Raw genomic sequence first — 14,497 nt, forward strand, 5'->3', positions numbered from 1 at the left:
AATCTATAAATTCTATATGATTTGTCAATGTGGAGCGTCCAGGACGAAACCCATGTTGGCAATCACTCAATTGCCCCTTTATTTGTTTATAAATAATATTATTAAGGATCGATTCAAATATCTTTCCAAATACACATAGTACAGCTATAGGTCTATAATTTGTTATATCCGTGGACGAACTCGATTTTGGAATAGGTGTTACTCGTGACACTTTCCATTTGCTAGGGTATAAACATTGTTTAATTGAAAGATTATATACATGAAGTAAGGGCACTTCCAAAGCCGCCAAGCAATCTTTTACTAGAAAGGGAGGTATGTTGTCAGGACCACAAGCAGTTGAATCTTTTAGTCGCCGTACTGCAATTCTGAGTTCAGCAACTGTCACTTGTTCAATGGTTACCGTAGATTGGCAACCAAAGCGATTAGCCTCTTCCTCAGCTATCTTCACGTCTAACAGAGGAGAAGTATCATGAAACACAGAACTGAAATATTTAGCAAATGAATCAATGGCTTTCTGCCCCTGTATGGTTTCATTGTTATAGGTGTATGTTTTTATTTGCTGTCTAGTTTTACGTTTTTCCTTTACAAATTGCCAAAAACTTGATGGTTCTATATTTATATTGTTTTCAACCCTAGATATATAATTTTTAAATTCTATATTTATGAGTCCCTTGACTTTAGTTCTATAGTATTTAAAAAGTTCTTTATTAAACTCTAAATCATAACACTTAAACTTTTTTAGATTAAAATATTTTAATTTTATATAATATATTATTTCTTTGGTATACCATTTTGGATATGTATATTTATTATTCAGGACTATTGTTCTTGTAGGAACGTGTGTACTAATAACACCATTAAGTTTATTATATAGTATATCTAAAGCTCAGTCTAAATTTAAATGATGTTTTTCAAGTAAGTCGGTCCAGTCAATATTTGCAATGTCAACGTACAAGCTGTGCAGATCTGCTTGCCGAAAGTTCCACTCTGTGGTTAAATATTCTCCTGGTGCCAGAGATGCTGGATTTTTTGTAGTTCTAGGAAGTGTGAGCAGTATCTCTAAGGGAGGGTGGTATGCATCCATGGGAACTAGATGTTCCGTATCGGACGATATTTTAATATTATTGTGATCCAGAGTAGTTAGTACTAAATCTAAGATACATCCATAATTATTGCTAATATTATTACATTGTTGTAACTTACTATATTCCATAAAATTATTAAATTGAGATCTAACACTATTATTGCACGAATTTAAGTTGAAATCACCAACTATCAGAAATGGATATCCAGTATACATATTAATTGCATTTTCTATACATGTTAAAACATCAAGATATTGTTTACTGCTGTAACTGGGTGGTAAATACACTACACATATCATTATCTTAATATTTTTCCAGGTAATAATAGCAAACAATAATTCTTTATCATCAGTTATCTACATTTGTAATTGTTTTTATATTATAACAATTTTTAACTGCCAATAGAACCCCACCCCACCCGACGTCGCCGGGCCGGTCTTTCCGTAGGACACAGTATTCAGGTGGGAATAGTTCAGCGTCCTTGATAGAGCTATTGAGGAAGGTTTCTGTAAGGATGACAATATCGCTAGTTATTGTTCTAATATTGTTATAAAACATATTAGTTTTCGTACGGATACCTCTTACATTTTGGTAATATAACAATATTTTTTAGTACGTGTAATTTTGGAACAAATCTTTTTATTCTTTTGTTTATTTCCTTTCTTTGGATATTAAAAAGTACATCTGCTATAATGACTACGCGAGAAAAAACAGAGGACTTCTGTCCTCTATATCTGAAGTTTTAGGCCTAGGTACTAAATACCCATAATACTTGTAATCAGCCAAAATTTTACATAATATATCATTGTAGACATGTTTTAATCCCAAATTAGTGAGCTTCCCAGTTATTAACGAGAACATATCAAAAGTAACTGTGGCATTGGAATCATAGAAATATGCATAAGTGTTATTTTTAAGTTCTAAGTATAAAAGGTTATTAAATAATTCTATTTTGTAATTGTATATAGGGGCGCCACACACATACGTAGGTGTACATATAATTATGTTTGTATTCGAAACATACTGTATAGCTTCCCTTAAATATACAATCAATTCTGCATAATCATTACAAGATGCCTCAAAATCTCTTTCTCCCAACATTATAATACAATAGTCAATCATACTATAATTACGTAATTTGTAGTCTAAGTTCTGAAGTAGAAGTTTTATGTTACAGTTTGGTGATACATAACGAATATAATCAAATTGGTTGAATGCTGCATCAACAGTTTGTAATGTACCGCAAGCACTATTAGTTAAAATACATATTTTTGTTTTTCTGCCTTGTTCTTTAATATAATGTGATGCTTGAATGGTGTTTTGATGATTATTTCGTACAGTTTCAGTTACTGGATCTTTACTTTTCACGGCTCCTGACGTAGTATGGTTGGAACAAGCAGTTTTACTTGGAGGGTAATATGAATTATCCGATGATAACTGATTGTTTTGGTTCTTAGATTCGCTAAGAGATGGCGTTACTTGTACTGTTTTTTCAATGGATTTTCTTTTGTTCATAAGTTTATTTTCAGTATCAGAATAATCTAACTTGGTACGCATTTTACTTATGTTCAACTGTTCACTGGATTTACACGAAGATATAGGCTTTCTTATATGTGTAAGTTGCTGAATTTTCAATTCATAATCACAAATTAGCTTTACCTGTTTATTATTTTCGAACAATAGGTTTTTAATCTCGTTTTCCGCCCTTAATAACTTCTCCTGAAGTGCGAACAATTCGTTTCTCATAGAGTTCATGTCTTCTATAACTTTTGCGCTAGAAGTAATAATACTTCCATTTAGCTGACGGGAAGGGGTCGAGCTCATAAAAGAGGAATTAGTATCATTTTCATCTGAGTACACCTCGGCTAGGCCTTCAAAAGAGTTATCTGTCGGAATGTTAGTTATGCATTTACGAATTGTTATATTGTTTCTTTCTGTCTCAGGAGAAATAGAACCTGATTTTGTCACAGGTGTACCGTGTTGTGTAACAAATTGATCCGTTTTTCTGGTTACTTTCTCGCTTAAGTACGACATCATTTTCAAAAATTTATATTTAAATGTATATCCAAACAATAAACAGTTTTTTTTTTTTTTTTTTATTTATTTATAATTTTTAATCGTTATTTCTTACAGAGACATCTATTTTTCAATCGTAGTAATTCAATTGTTATTCGATATATTAGTTGCTAATATCTTTATTCACTCTTAGATGGCGTTAGTGAGCAAAAATATTTAGAATAAAAAACGGATTTGGTCTATTATTATTTGAAATATGGCTGCATTTAATAATTATTCCGTTGTTTTTACACTAAACTTAGGAACACTTTGTTGTTATTATTTTTAATTATTTTTAAATATTATTCAAGCACTATACTCACTTGTTCAATTTTAATAGGCTTAAATAGGTCTTTATTTTCGTTTAAATTGCACTAATATTTAACGTACAATTAAAATTGTAAAATTATGTCCACTACAGATGATATATTTTTATCAGCATGTAGTAGTAGTTGTTCCTCTGACGTAGACGATGATTCTTTCCATGTTCCTGAAACGCTTGGGTCCTTGCTTAGTAGTTCTTTTCTCAATTCTCCTCACTTTTTTAATGTATGTCATATTAACGCTCAAAGCTTACCTTCTCATTTTCCTGATTTTCTTGAAGCCTTTTCCAATGCCCCTGTAGACGCCATTTTAATATCCGAAAGTTGGTTAAAACCTTCTCTTAGTTCTTGCTTATACAGTCTTCCTGGTTTTGTGCTAATTCGGAACGACCGTATAGGCAAAGGTGGCGGAGGTGTGGCTATTTACCTACGCTCTGAGATTCCCTATAATATTCTTTTTTCATCTCCTTCTTCATTCTCGTTCTCTGCTGAATCTTTATTCATTGAAATACGTCTCAGGGGTGTGAAAGTGGTCCTTGGAGTTATTTACTGCCCTCCTGCTGTTGACTATTTCTCTTCACTTGAACCTGTCCTTGAGTCCCTTTCATCGGATTACACACATCATGTAATCATGGGCAATCTGAATACAGATATGTTAAAAATGACTCCACGTTCTTTAAAACTTTCTAGCCTCTTAAATTCTATTAATTTCAACATTCTCCCTTCTGGAGCTACACATCATAACTTTGACTCGCCTGATACTTGGTTGGATGTTATTATTGTCTCCTCAACAAATGATGTCATTAAATATGGTCAATTATCAGCTCCCGGATTCTCTCGTCACGATCTTTTATATGTGTCCTACAAGCTTAAGCCTCCTAAAATTAAACCTCCTACAGTGTGGATGCGCAATCTTGCTAAAATTAACTTAGAAAACTTAAAAAATGATGCAGAATCGCTTGACATGTCTTTAGTATATAATCCATCAACAATTAATGATAAAGTTTCTCACTTCAATACATCCATTTCATCACCTTTTGATAAACATGCACCAATGTGTCCTGTCAAGATAAGAAGACCGCCCGCTCCTTGGATTACTAAAGGGGTGCGTATGGCTATGTCTCGTCGTGATCGTGCTTTCCGCAAATATAAACATGACAGGTGCAAAGAAAATTGGGAATTATATAAGGCTGCTCGCAACCGGTGTAACTTGATGGTAAGAACAGCCAAACGCCACTATTGTCATATTAACGTAAGTAACTCGTCTGTGGCCTCAATATGGAAGTTTCTACAAACATTAGGCATAAATAAGCGTAACAATAAATTTTCTGTGCCTTCATTGTCTCCTGATAGTTTAAACTCACATTTTTCTTCTTCTACTCTATTATGTCCTAATATTAAATTACGTACTATTTCAGAAATTGAATCCATGGCCTCTCCTTCTTTTAACGACTTCGTTCTTTCTCCAGTGTCTGATGAAGAAATTCGTAAAATTATACTGTCAATCACATCGTATGCTACTGGTGTTGATGGCATTAATCGATATATGATAACATCTATTCTAGACTATTTACTGCCAGCTATAACTCACATTGTAAATTTTTCTATTTCATCAGGAGAGTTCCCTGTACTATGGCGTAGAGCTTATGTTATTCCTCTTCCTAAAGTTTCCAACCCCTCCCAGTTAAATTACTACAGACCCATTTCCATTCTTCCTTTCTTGTCAAAAGTCTTAGAATTAAGTATTTACCAACAAGTCTCTTCCTTTGTTTATAACTATAATATTCTCAGCTCATATCAGTCAGGTTTCCGACCAGGCCATAGTACAGCTACTGCTCTTCTCAAAGTAACTGAGGATATTCGGATTGGTATGGAGAATAGATTGATCACCATACTGGTCCTTATTGATTTTTCCAACGCGTTTAACTTGGTAGATCATGATATTGTTCTTGCCATTTTTAAGCATTTAAACTTTTCTTCATCAGCTCTGGACTGGTTCTCCTCATATCTTCGCGGCCGCCAGCAAGCGGTCAGGCTGGATCAATCTCTTTCCGGGTGGCTTGACCTATCTGCTGGCGTGCCGCAGGGTGGCATCCTTTCTCCTATTATTTTTTCTATTTTTATAAATTTTCTTACTTATAACATCGACTGTTCTTACCATTTCTACGCCGATGATCTGCAACTCTATATTCATACTAAGTTGGAGGATATCGATTCAGCTGTAAATAAAATTAATCAAAACCTTACTTACATATATAACTGGTCTAATAAATATGGTATCATGGTAAATCCGGCTAAGTGTCAGGCGATCATTGTTGGTAGTTCGCGTATCATTTCCAAGTGCGATATTTCTTCTTTGCCAAATATCGTGTTTAATAACAATATCATACCTTACTCTCAAAATGTTAAAGATCTCGGACTGCACATTGATTCAACTTTGAGCTGGAAGGTGCATATTAATGAAGTTAGTCGCTCGGTTACCGCCACCTTAAAGTGTCTCAATAGATTAAGAAATTTTCTCCCTATTAAAACCAAAGTTTTGCTAGTGCAAGCCCTTATATATCCGATCATCGATTACGCTGATGTGTGTTATGTCGATCTCAATGAATTTTTTTTAAACAAACTCGATCGCCTCATAAATAATTCCCTGCGTTTCATCTTCTGCCTTCGAAAATTCGACCACATTTCCCACTGTCGAGCCGAACTCAAATGGCTCCCTATCCGCCAACGCAGAGATTTACGGCTACTGTGTTCTCTTTTTTCTATTCTTTTTGACCCGCTTTCCCCTGATTACTTAAAGGATAAATTCAAATTTCTTTCTGACAATCACGATCGACAGCTACGCTCTATTGATTCTCTCCTTCTCTCTTTTCCCAGTCACTTCTCTGGTTTCCTAACTAACGCTTTCTCTGTCCAAGCTGTCAGATTATGGAATAAACTTCCGGTAGAAATTAGAAAGGCTTCCACTAAGGCATTGTTCAAGCGTCGTTTACAGGATCATCTTATTAAAAACCTCTCTTAAGTTTCTCCTTCTTTCTCTCACTACGCTGTGTTTTTAAAATTTCTATTATGTCTCTGTTAATTATAAATGTGTATTCTCATACATATATATAATATTTTATCTATGTTTCTGTTTCATTATTATTATTATTATTATAGTATTTATTGTAAAATTTATTGTTACCGCCTTCATGACTTTCTGTTTGGCCTAAAGGTTGACTGGTAGAGAATGCCTTCAGGCATTAAGTCCGCCTTTTGTTCCAACTTTTGTTGTTGGTCAATAAAGTTTTTAAATAAATAAATAAATAATATGTTGTCCCACAATATCACTTATAGAATCTAAGTTTGTTATCACTTTTATACACAAACAACAACACTTATCGACAATTAAATATTTTTATGAATTATAAATTACAGAGACAACTTTGGCTTGTATACACTAGATGAGCGCCACCTAGCCGAAGCAGCCCTCGTACAAGCTTGGGTGTCATCGTCAGAGGAACCCATAGATATAGAAGAAGAGACACAATGGTTTGCCGGAGCCTTGACCAACGTATGCGATACAGCTATGCCTGGTACAAAACCTAACTTGTCGAAACGAGCCGTAATCTGGTGATCCACTGAGCTAGCTCAGCAGCGTGAGACGTGTGTCGCAATGAGGCGTCAATATACAAGATGCCGACGGCGACGTAGGTGAGACGAAGCAGAGAAGCCGCTCTTTATTCGTCGTATAGGCAGGCCGTTACGAACTTACAGATTGCCATAGTCAGGGCCAAGGAATCCGCAGAAGCAGAATCCTTGCAAGCGCTTAACAATGACCCGTTTGGAAGGCCGTACCGTATGGTACCGCGCAAGTTTCGTGTCCGGACGCCACCACTGACGCAAAACCTACGACCAGATATACGGAATCGAGTCATTGCGACGCTATTTCCAGACGCTGGAACTCACCAACCGCCATCGATGGTACTGCCCGTGACCACAAGCGATGAAGAGAACAATGACGAAATGGCAGTCATCTCGGAGGAAGAACTAGAAAGCGCAATGATACGCCTTCGGGCAAAAACTGTCGCTCCGGGACCTGATGGTATACCCGGTCGTGCTTTGTATTTAGCTCTCGGACTGCTAATGCATCGATTTACGGCGCTGTTTAATGCCTGTATCCAACAGGGGAGGTTTCAACGCAAATGGAAGATAGGCATGCTAGTGCTACTGAAGAAAGAAAGACGCCCTATAGAATCACCAGGGGCCTATCGACCTATTGTCCTTCTCGATGAGATGGGTAAGCTTTTCGAGCGCTTGCTAGCTACCCGTATCGTCAACCATCTGACATTGAAAGGGCCAAGCTTTAGCGCATACCAATTTGGATTCCGATGGGGCAGATCCACGATCGATGCAGTGGCTAGGGTAAGAGCTATAACGGAGAAGTTGTTTTGGCTGTATCTATAGACATTGCCAATGCATTTACCACTCTCTCTGGGAATACGATTAAAGAGGCGTTGAAATACTATAGAGTTCTGAGGTATTTACGACAAATAATAACGGACTACCTCTTGCAGAGAAAGATTTTTCGTATACAAGATACGACCCTACGAAAAATGGATGGCAAGATAGACCTATGGCATGTGGCGTTCCACAGGGTTCAGTTCTTGGCCCACTCCTGTGGAATATTGGCTATGACTGGGTCTTGCTGGTTCTAATTTGAGAGGGATAAAACTAGTATGCTACAGTGATGACACTCTAGTAACAGCGAGAAGGCACACATACGAAGACGCAGCACTCCTGGGTACAATTGGAGTAACAGAAGTGGTCGGCAGGATCTGGCAGCTCGGATTGAAAGTAGCCCTGGAAAAATCGGAGGCAATGTGCTTCCACGGCCCTCGGAAAATGCCACCTCTACGTTCTAGCCTATCGGATTATTCAGACTGACGAGGTCCCCATTGTCGTAGGGTTCACAATGAAGTACCTAGGGCTAGTCCTCGACAGTCGATGGAATTTCAGAGAGCACTTTAGCCGGCTTGCTCCTAAGCTCGTCGGAGCAGCAGCAGCTCTGAACCGACTGCTACCAAATGTGGGTGGACCAAATGCTGGCTGTCGTCGTCTATATGCTGGAGTAGTAAGATCTCCATGGTACTCCGATATGGGTCGATGCTCTCTTGGCCTAGAATAAGGCTTCTCAGCGTAGACCGCAGCGAGCGATAACGGTCAGACTCATTAGAGGCTATCGCACTATCGCATATGAGGCAGCGTGCGTACTAGCTGGTGCGTACCCCATATGACACGACTGGTCGCTGCGGGCGGACAAGACCTCGCGTTGCCTACCGTTGTAAAAGCTATTCTCGAGCAGAGGACTTTCTGGATTGCGATGGTCCAGTTCTGTGAGCACGTCATGACGCTTAAGGAGCAAGCGGAGCGCCTAAGGGAAAAAGAAGTTTTCACTGAGGTCAATCGCCGTAGAAGAGTGGGCCGTAGGCGTGCTGCCTATGATCGTCAGTTATCCACTTAGCGAGTGACAACCTAGGTGGCAGATGTGGGGATGTCTGACTGCCTGACGAAGAAGAAGAAATTGTAGTGGGTCTGCAAGCGAACAATTGCTGACGGAGTCGCGGATGTATTCGAAAGCGTTCCCGTGGCTTCGCCAAATAGCAGCGAGAGTTTGGGGTTTTAGTCGGTAGAAGTCCGACATAACTCCTTCGCCTCCTCGGGCGCGGAAGTATCCCATGAGAATTTCCCCAAGTAAAAAAAAAAAGGTTTAATTGTCTTATATACTTATTTTATAGGAGTTAATGATTAGGTACTTCGTTGTTTCAGTTAAGGATGTTTCTTTCCATTTAAATTACTTTATTAATGTTCCTTTAAAGACATCGAGTTTATAAATTACTTAATATTTTAATAAATAATACAATTATTTGTATTTCTATTTAAATATAATTTTATTTATATTTTAAGTAGCTTATTTTTAACAAATTTGTAATTATATTTCTAAACTTATGGATTTCTTTTTTGATATTTATTGTATTTCAATATTATCGTTGATTTTAGACTTAAAACATAAAAAAAATATGTTTTAAAATTTCATCAAGTATAGACTCATAAACATAAAAGAAAAAAGTTTTAGGGAAACGTTTAATCAAATAAAGACATATAACAATATGTATCATCAACACTACAGAAATATAACAATGATTTTATTAATAAACAGGCGTATCTCAGAGACAAAATTTTAAAACATTTAAAATTGTAAATAATAATGTAAATTTCTCCAAAATTATATTTTAGTATCAATAAATACCTAATCAACGATTCTTACAATACCTCATTTATTATTACCACGCTATTTTCATTGATATATAAGTAATAAAGTTAGTGTGAATGACAAAATGTTTTTGCGATTTCCCAACAAACAGCTTTTTTGAGTTAGGTCAGTCTATTAAGCGTACGATATATATTAAAAAAGAACTCAATTGTAATCTGCTTACCTCTGTAGGAAATATCCATGCTTCTAGTACGTTTATTAATTGAGTAGGCGTTCCAAGAGATGCATAATATGATGATTTGTAGGTATCAAAACTAAACACTTGATACAGTGGTTCTTTAGGTGGAACGTTTTAATTGATCAAATCGTTTTTAAGATATTTTTCTTATGTTCTTAACGCGTAATTAATAAACAATACAACACCATTTCAGAGCTGTACTAAATATTAGGAAACACATTGTCGATAATACATTTACGCGCATTAGAATGTTAGTAAATTAATAAAAAAAATATTTTATATCATATATTTGCTTGAGGAGAGCGTAAACTTCGAATTACTCATTAATAAAAACAATGACTAACACAATGGCTGATTTTGCCGGACAGCATGTTGTTATAGCATTATAACATATTTTACAATGAGTTTACATGTTACAATTTGTAAATGTTGTGTACATGATTATTATATCTTTCTAATTTGGAACTAATTAATACACTTAATGTGACGTATTATAACTGTTCCGGACATTCATAATATCAATATTACTACTATTTTTTATATCAAATACAAAATCCGGCGAAACACAAACTATCCGATAGCCAGACGCGTTGAACAATTAATAAAATAACTATGGTATTATTTTATTTACAAGCGCGAGAAAAACCAATACCAAGAATGGACATTCTCCTTTTAATCCTACCAAGACGCAAGCCATCCCTCGACTCCGACTTTCCGAAATGTGTATGCACCCATCACTGACAGTACTGAGCTTTTAGGAGTTACTTTAACATCCAAATTCAACTTTACACAATGCATTGAATCCAAACTTAAAACTGCTGAACAAAAAATGTGGCATCTTCAATAAGGTCAAATCGTACTTCATACCGGAACAGCTTTTGGCCTTATATCCAACCCAAGTTAGATCGTGCATGGAATACTATAGCTATATATAAGTCGGCTGTGCTAAGTATCAGCTTGATGCTTTGGATTTTGTGGATCGTCGTGCTAGAAGACTCATTGGCAACCAGACAGTGGTCAATGCAAAACTCCAGAGCTTAAACACCATCGTAAGGTTGCCTATCTGTCGGTATTGTATGGAATATATTTCGGAAAGTGTGCTCAGGAACTATTTAATTTGTTTCTAACCGAACCGATGGAACTGCAGGGCATCGAAAAGATTTACACCCTTACGTAGTTGATGTACTTATAACACGTTAGAAACGACATTCTCGTTTCTAATACGCACCGCTAAGGTGTGGAATACCCTCCCGACCTCCGTATAATATTGGCCATATCTTCTAATCTTGAATGAATAGGCATCTTCTAGGGAAGTGCGCTTCACCTTAGGCTGTATCATCACCTTCTATCAGGTGTGATAACAGCCAAGTGCTAGCTAATATATTTAAAAAATATAAAAAAATTAAGCTTGCAACAACAAGGGGCTTGTAGGTATGAAGATATGCAATAGCATTGCCATTATAAGTAAAAAAAATCAAACGTCGATAATAATAGATCTTGGATAAGAAACAAGAAATCATGTTGTTTCAACAATATTTCGACTAGTACATCATAATTACTGAGTTTTGAGTTGAGTTTAGTTTTTTTATAAGGTTTTAATGTTTCTATTTCATAACGTCCAAACTTAATAGTACTTTTTCCTGCTGTTTCCTTATCGATGCCTTCCTTTGATTTCGTATCACTCAATAACATCGCGCATTGACATCGCTGTACGCAATCAGTTCAAAACTCTAAATGAACTCGATCTCTGTGGCAAATAACTGTTTATTTTCCATTCCTCTTGTTCTGTTCTGCTCGCTCCGTTTATTCCTCGTTCTCATTTTACTTTTGCAGTAGAAATTATCAGACAAAACTCTTTGTTCGTGGAAATGTAAAACTATTTCATATCGGGAGTCCGTCCCGTCTAACCATTTCCCACTGATTAACCTTTCGCAGTGGAAATCCGACTTGATTTTAATTCGGTGCTCAAATTCGGAATCAGCGCAGCGTAATCATTCGGCAACACTACGTTTCGGTTTTGCTTTCTAAAAATCGTCGGCCTATGTTATTTACTTAATAAAATAATTCTACCTGCGACTTTGAACTCACTCATTTTCTGGGATTAATAGTGACTTACTTATGTATTTATTAGGCCTATAACCTATTAAAATTAAAAAAAAAGTATTTTTAAGTACTAATAAACATACCTTTGCTTTTCTAGCACTAGTGGGTTTCCATTTAGTTATTCCATTTTTAACTTTTATATAAACAAATATATACTATATTTATTGATATATTTATTATATTTTTCACAGGGCGGCTGGTGGAGGCGGAATGTTTGGTGACGTCAATATTTCCGCCATTTTGGATTCTTTAAGTATCCATTACGACAAAAGAGTAAGACCAAACTATGGAGGTTAGTAACAAATATAAGCTTAATAACTCAAACGATTATTAGAGTATCTAGCTTTGAGAACCTACACTTCTGAAAAATAATACCTATATACTTATTATTATATTAAAATATATGTATGTACTATATTTATATATTATATTTTGTGATTATATAACTAATATATTTTCCTTTTAGCCTTTTTTACGACGTACATGTAGGCATTTTTTAAAGTCTTCTTTCAGTTGTTTTTTTTTTAAATTAAGTGTTAAATAAGATTAATTGTGTGTTTCACTACTGGGATCTATAATTGTTATTTGGTAGATGTAGTCAAATAGCAATATTCGGGTTTGATAATTGACTGTCGCCTTAAGTGGAAGTAGCCCAGAATATTATATTAAAACTATTTAACACTACAAAATTGAACTATCAATGGCCAAGATTGAAAGAATTGAAAACAACCATTACTTATTAGCAATATGTTATTTATTTACACAATGAAATACTATTCAAAACTAATCTACATATAAATAAACTATTTTTTACAAAACTGCCGAATTAATGTAAAAGCTATTCCAGAGAACAATTGTGACTATTCCCTGCCTATCTTAGTTAAAATATAATTTTACGTTTAAATTTCTTATATTTAAATATCGGTTTAGCTCGTGATTTCGTCTAGTTAGTTAGGATCCATATAATGTTGACTTTGTGTAATAACCGTGCTCTTTTAGAGCGTCAGAGATTATAAATTCAATCGACTATAGAGGAGTCAAATAAAACCAGGTTTATCTTTTAAATGCGTTTTTAATATAAATATTTTGTTTAATTAATTTTTTTTTTTTTTAGCATTAGCAGCCCGTAAATGTCCCACTGCTGGGATAAAGGCCTCCTCTCCTTTGAGGAGAAGGTTTGGAGCATATTCCACCACGCTGCTCCAATGCGGGTTGGCGGAATACACATGTGGCAGAATTTCGTTGAAATTAGACACATGCAGGTTTCCTCACGATGTTTTCCTTCACCGCCGAGCACGAGATGAATTATAAACACAAATTAAGCACATGAAAATTCAGTGGTGCCTGCCTGGGTTTGAACCCGAAATCATCGGTTAAGATGCACGCGTTCAAACCACTGGGCCATCTCGGCTCATAATTAATTTGAATAATAATAATCGAATGTATGAGATACCGGTCCCATTTCCTTTAACACCTCTTACGAGTAGCTGAAGGATGTCGCTCCTACCCATCTTTATATATTTAACTGTTTTGAAAAATATAAAAGAGGGAGGAGGTTGAAATGGCCCCGCGCCCGCCATCAACTGTAGATTCCAACCATAGATCGGTGAACCTTCCTCGAACATGGGAAGTGCGATTTTTTAGTGTGCAAACACTTTGTTAAATAATATATGAACTAGAACTAAAGTCCAGCAGGTATCACAGCCGTAGCTGAGGTGTATAAAAGACTAATAGTCTTATAAATAAATCAAGACCGTAGTCTAGCGGATAGCACAGTAATAACTATGTTATTCAAATCGACGATTAGACTTAAAAATAAATCAACAAACTAGACCGTGGTCCAGTGGGTTTCACAGTCGTAACTGCGGTGTTTATAAAGTAGCCAATGCTACAACAATAATAATAAAAATAAGGATCAAAGTCCCATAAATAGTCAATCTGTCATAGATGAGGAAATCTGTAGTCAATGGGTTTAACCCTGGATTATCATTGCATTAAATCACTGTTTCTCATACCAGTTCAAGTGCACGACCATCAGGCGGCCTAATGCAAGCACAACGTTATTCGTTGCTATATCCACTGTCGCAGAGTGTCGTTTTATCGTAAGATAATACGTATTAATTCCAAACATAGTGGAATAATATTCAATTGAACTCATAGATTACCGCGTAGGAATCATTTAAGTGGATTTAACATAATTTGTCATATTTTCTACCGTAGTAGGTTATGAAATACGAATATATATATCATGTTTCATAAACGTATAATCGTATTCTTTCTTATAACTAAGACTTATATCTAAGACTTATAACTAAGACTTAAAACTAAATCGAACGTTTTCTTAACTAGCTTATAAACCTTATAAACGCTTCGCGTATCACGTTTTACTTAAATCTATAACTATACAGTGGATATACTTAACTCTACAACAGGCACACAC

At 35.8% G+C, this 14,497-nt stretch overlaps 1 protein-coding gene across 1 annotated transcript in view; it reads left to right on the forward strand.

The window, feature by feature from the left end:
* Positions 1-12,254: 12,254 nt before the first annotated feature.
* LOC125075685 (gamma-aminobutyric acid receptor subunit beta-like) overlaps positions 12,255-14,497 on the forward strand; it is a 79,429-nt gene continuing 77,186 nt past the window's right edge. Inside the window, exon 1 of the mRNA XM_047687394.1 lies at positions 12,255-12,349. Coding sequence (XP_047543350.1) covers positions 12,268-12,349 — 82 coding nt within the window. The 5' untranslated portion in view covers positions 12,255-12,267. The remainder of the gene's footprint in view (positions 12,350-14,497) is intronic.

This window comes from Vanessa atalanta, chromosome W, assembly GCF_905147765.1.
Source record: "Vanessa atalanta chromosome W, ilVanAtal1.2, whole genome shotgun sequence".
NCBI classification, from domain to species: Eukaryota; Metazoa; Arthropoda; class Insecta; order Lepidoptera; family Nymphalidae; genus Vanessa; species Vanessa atalanta.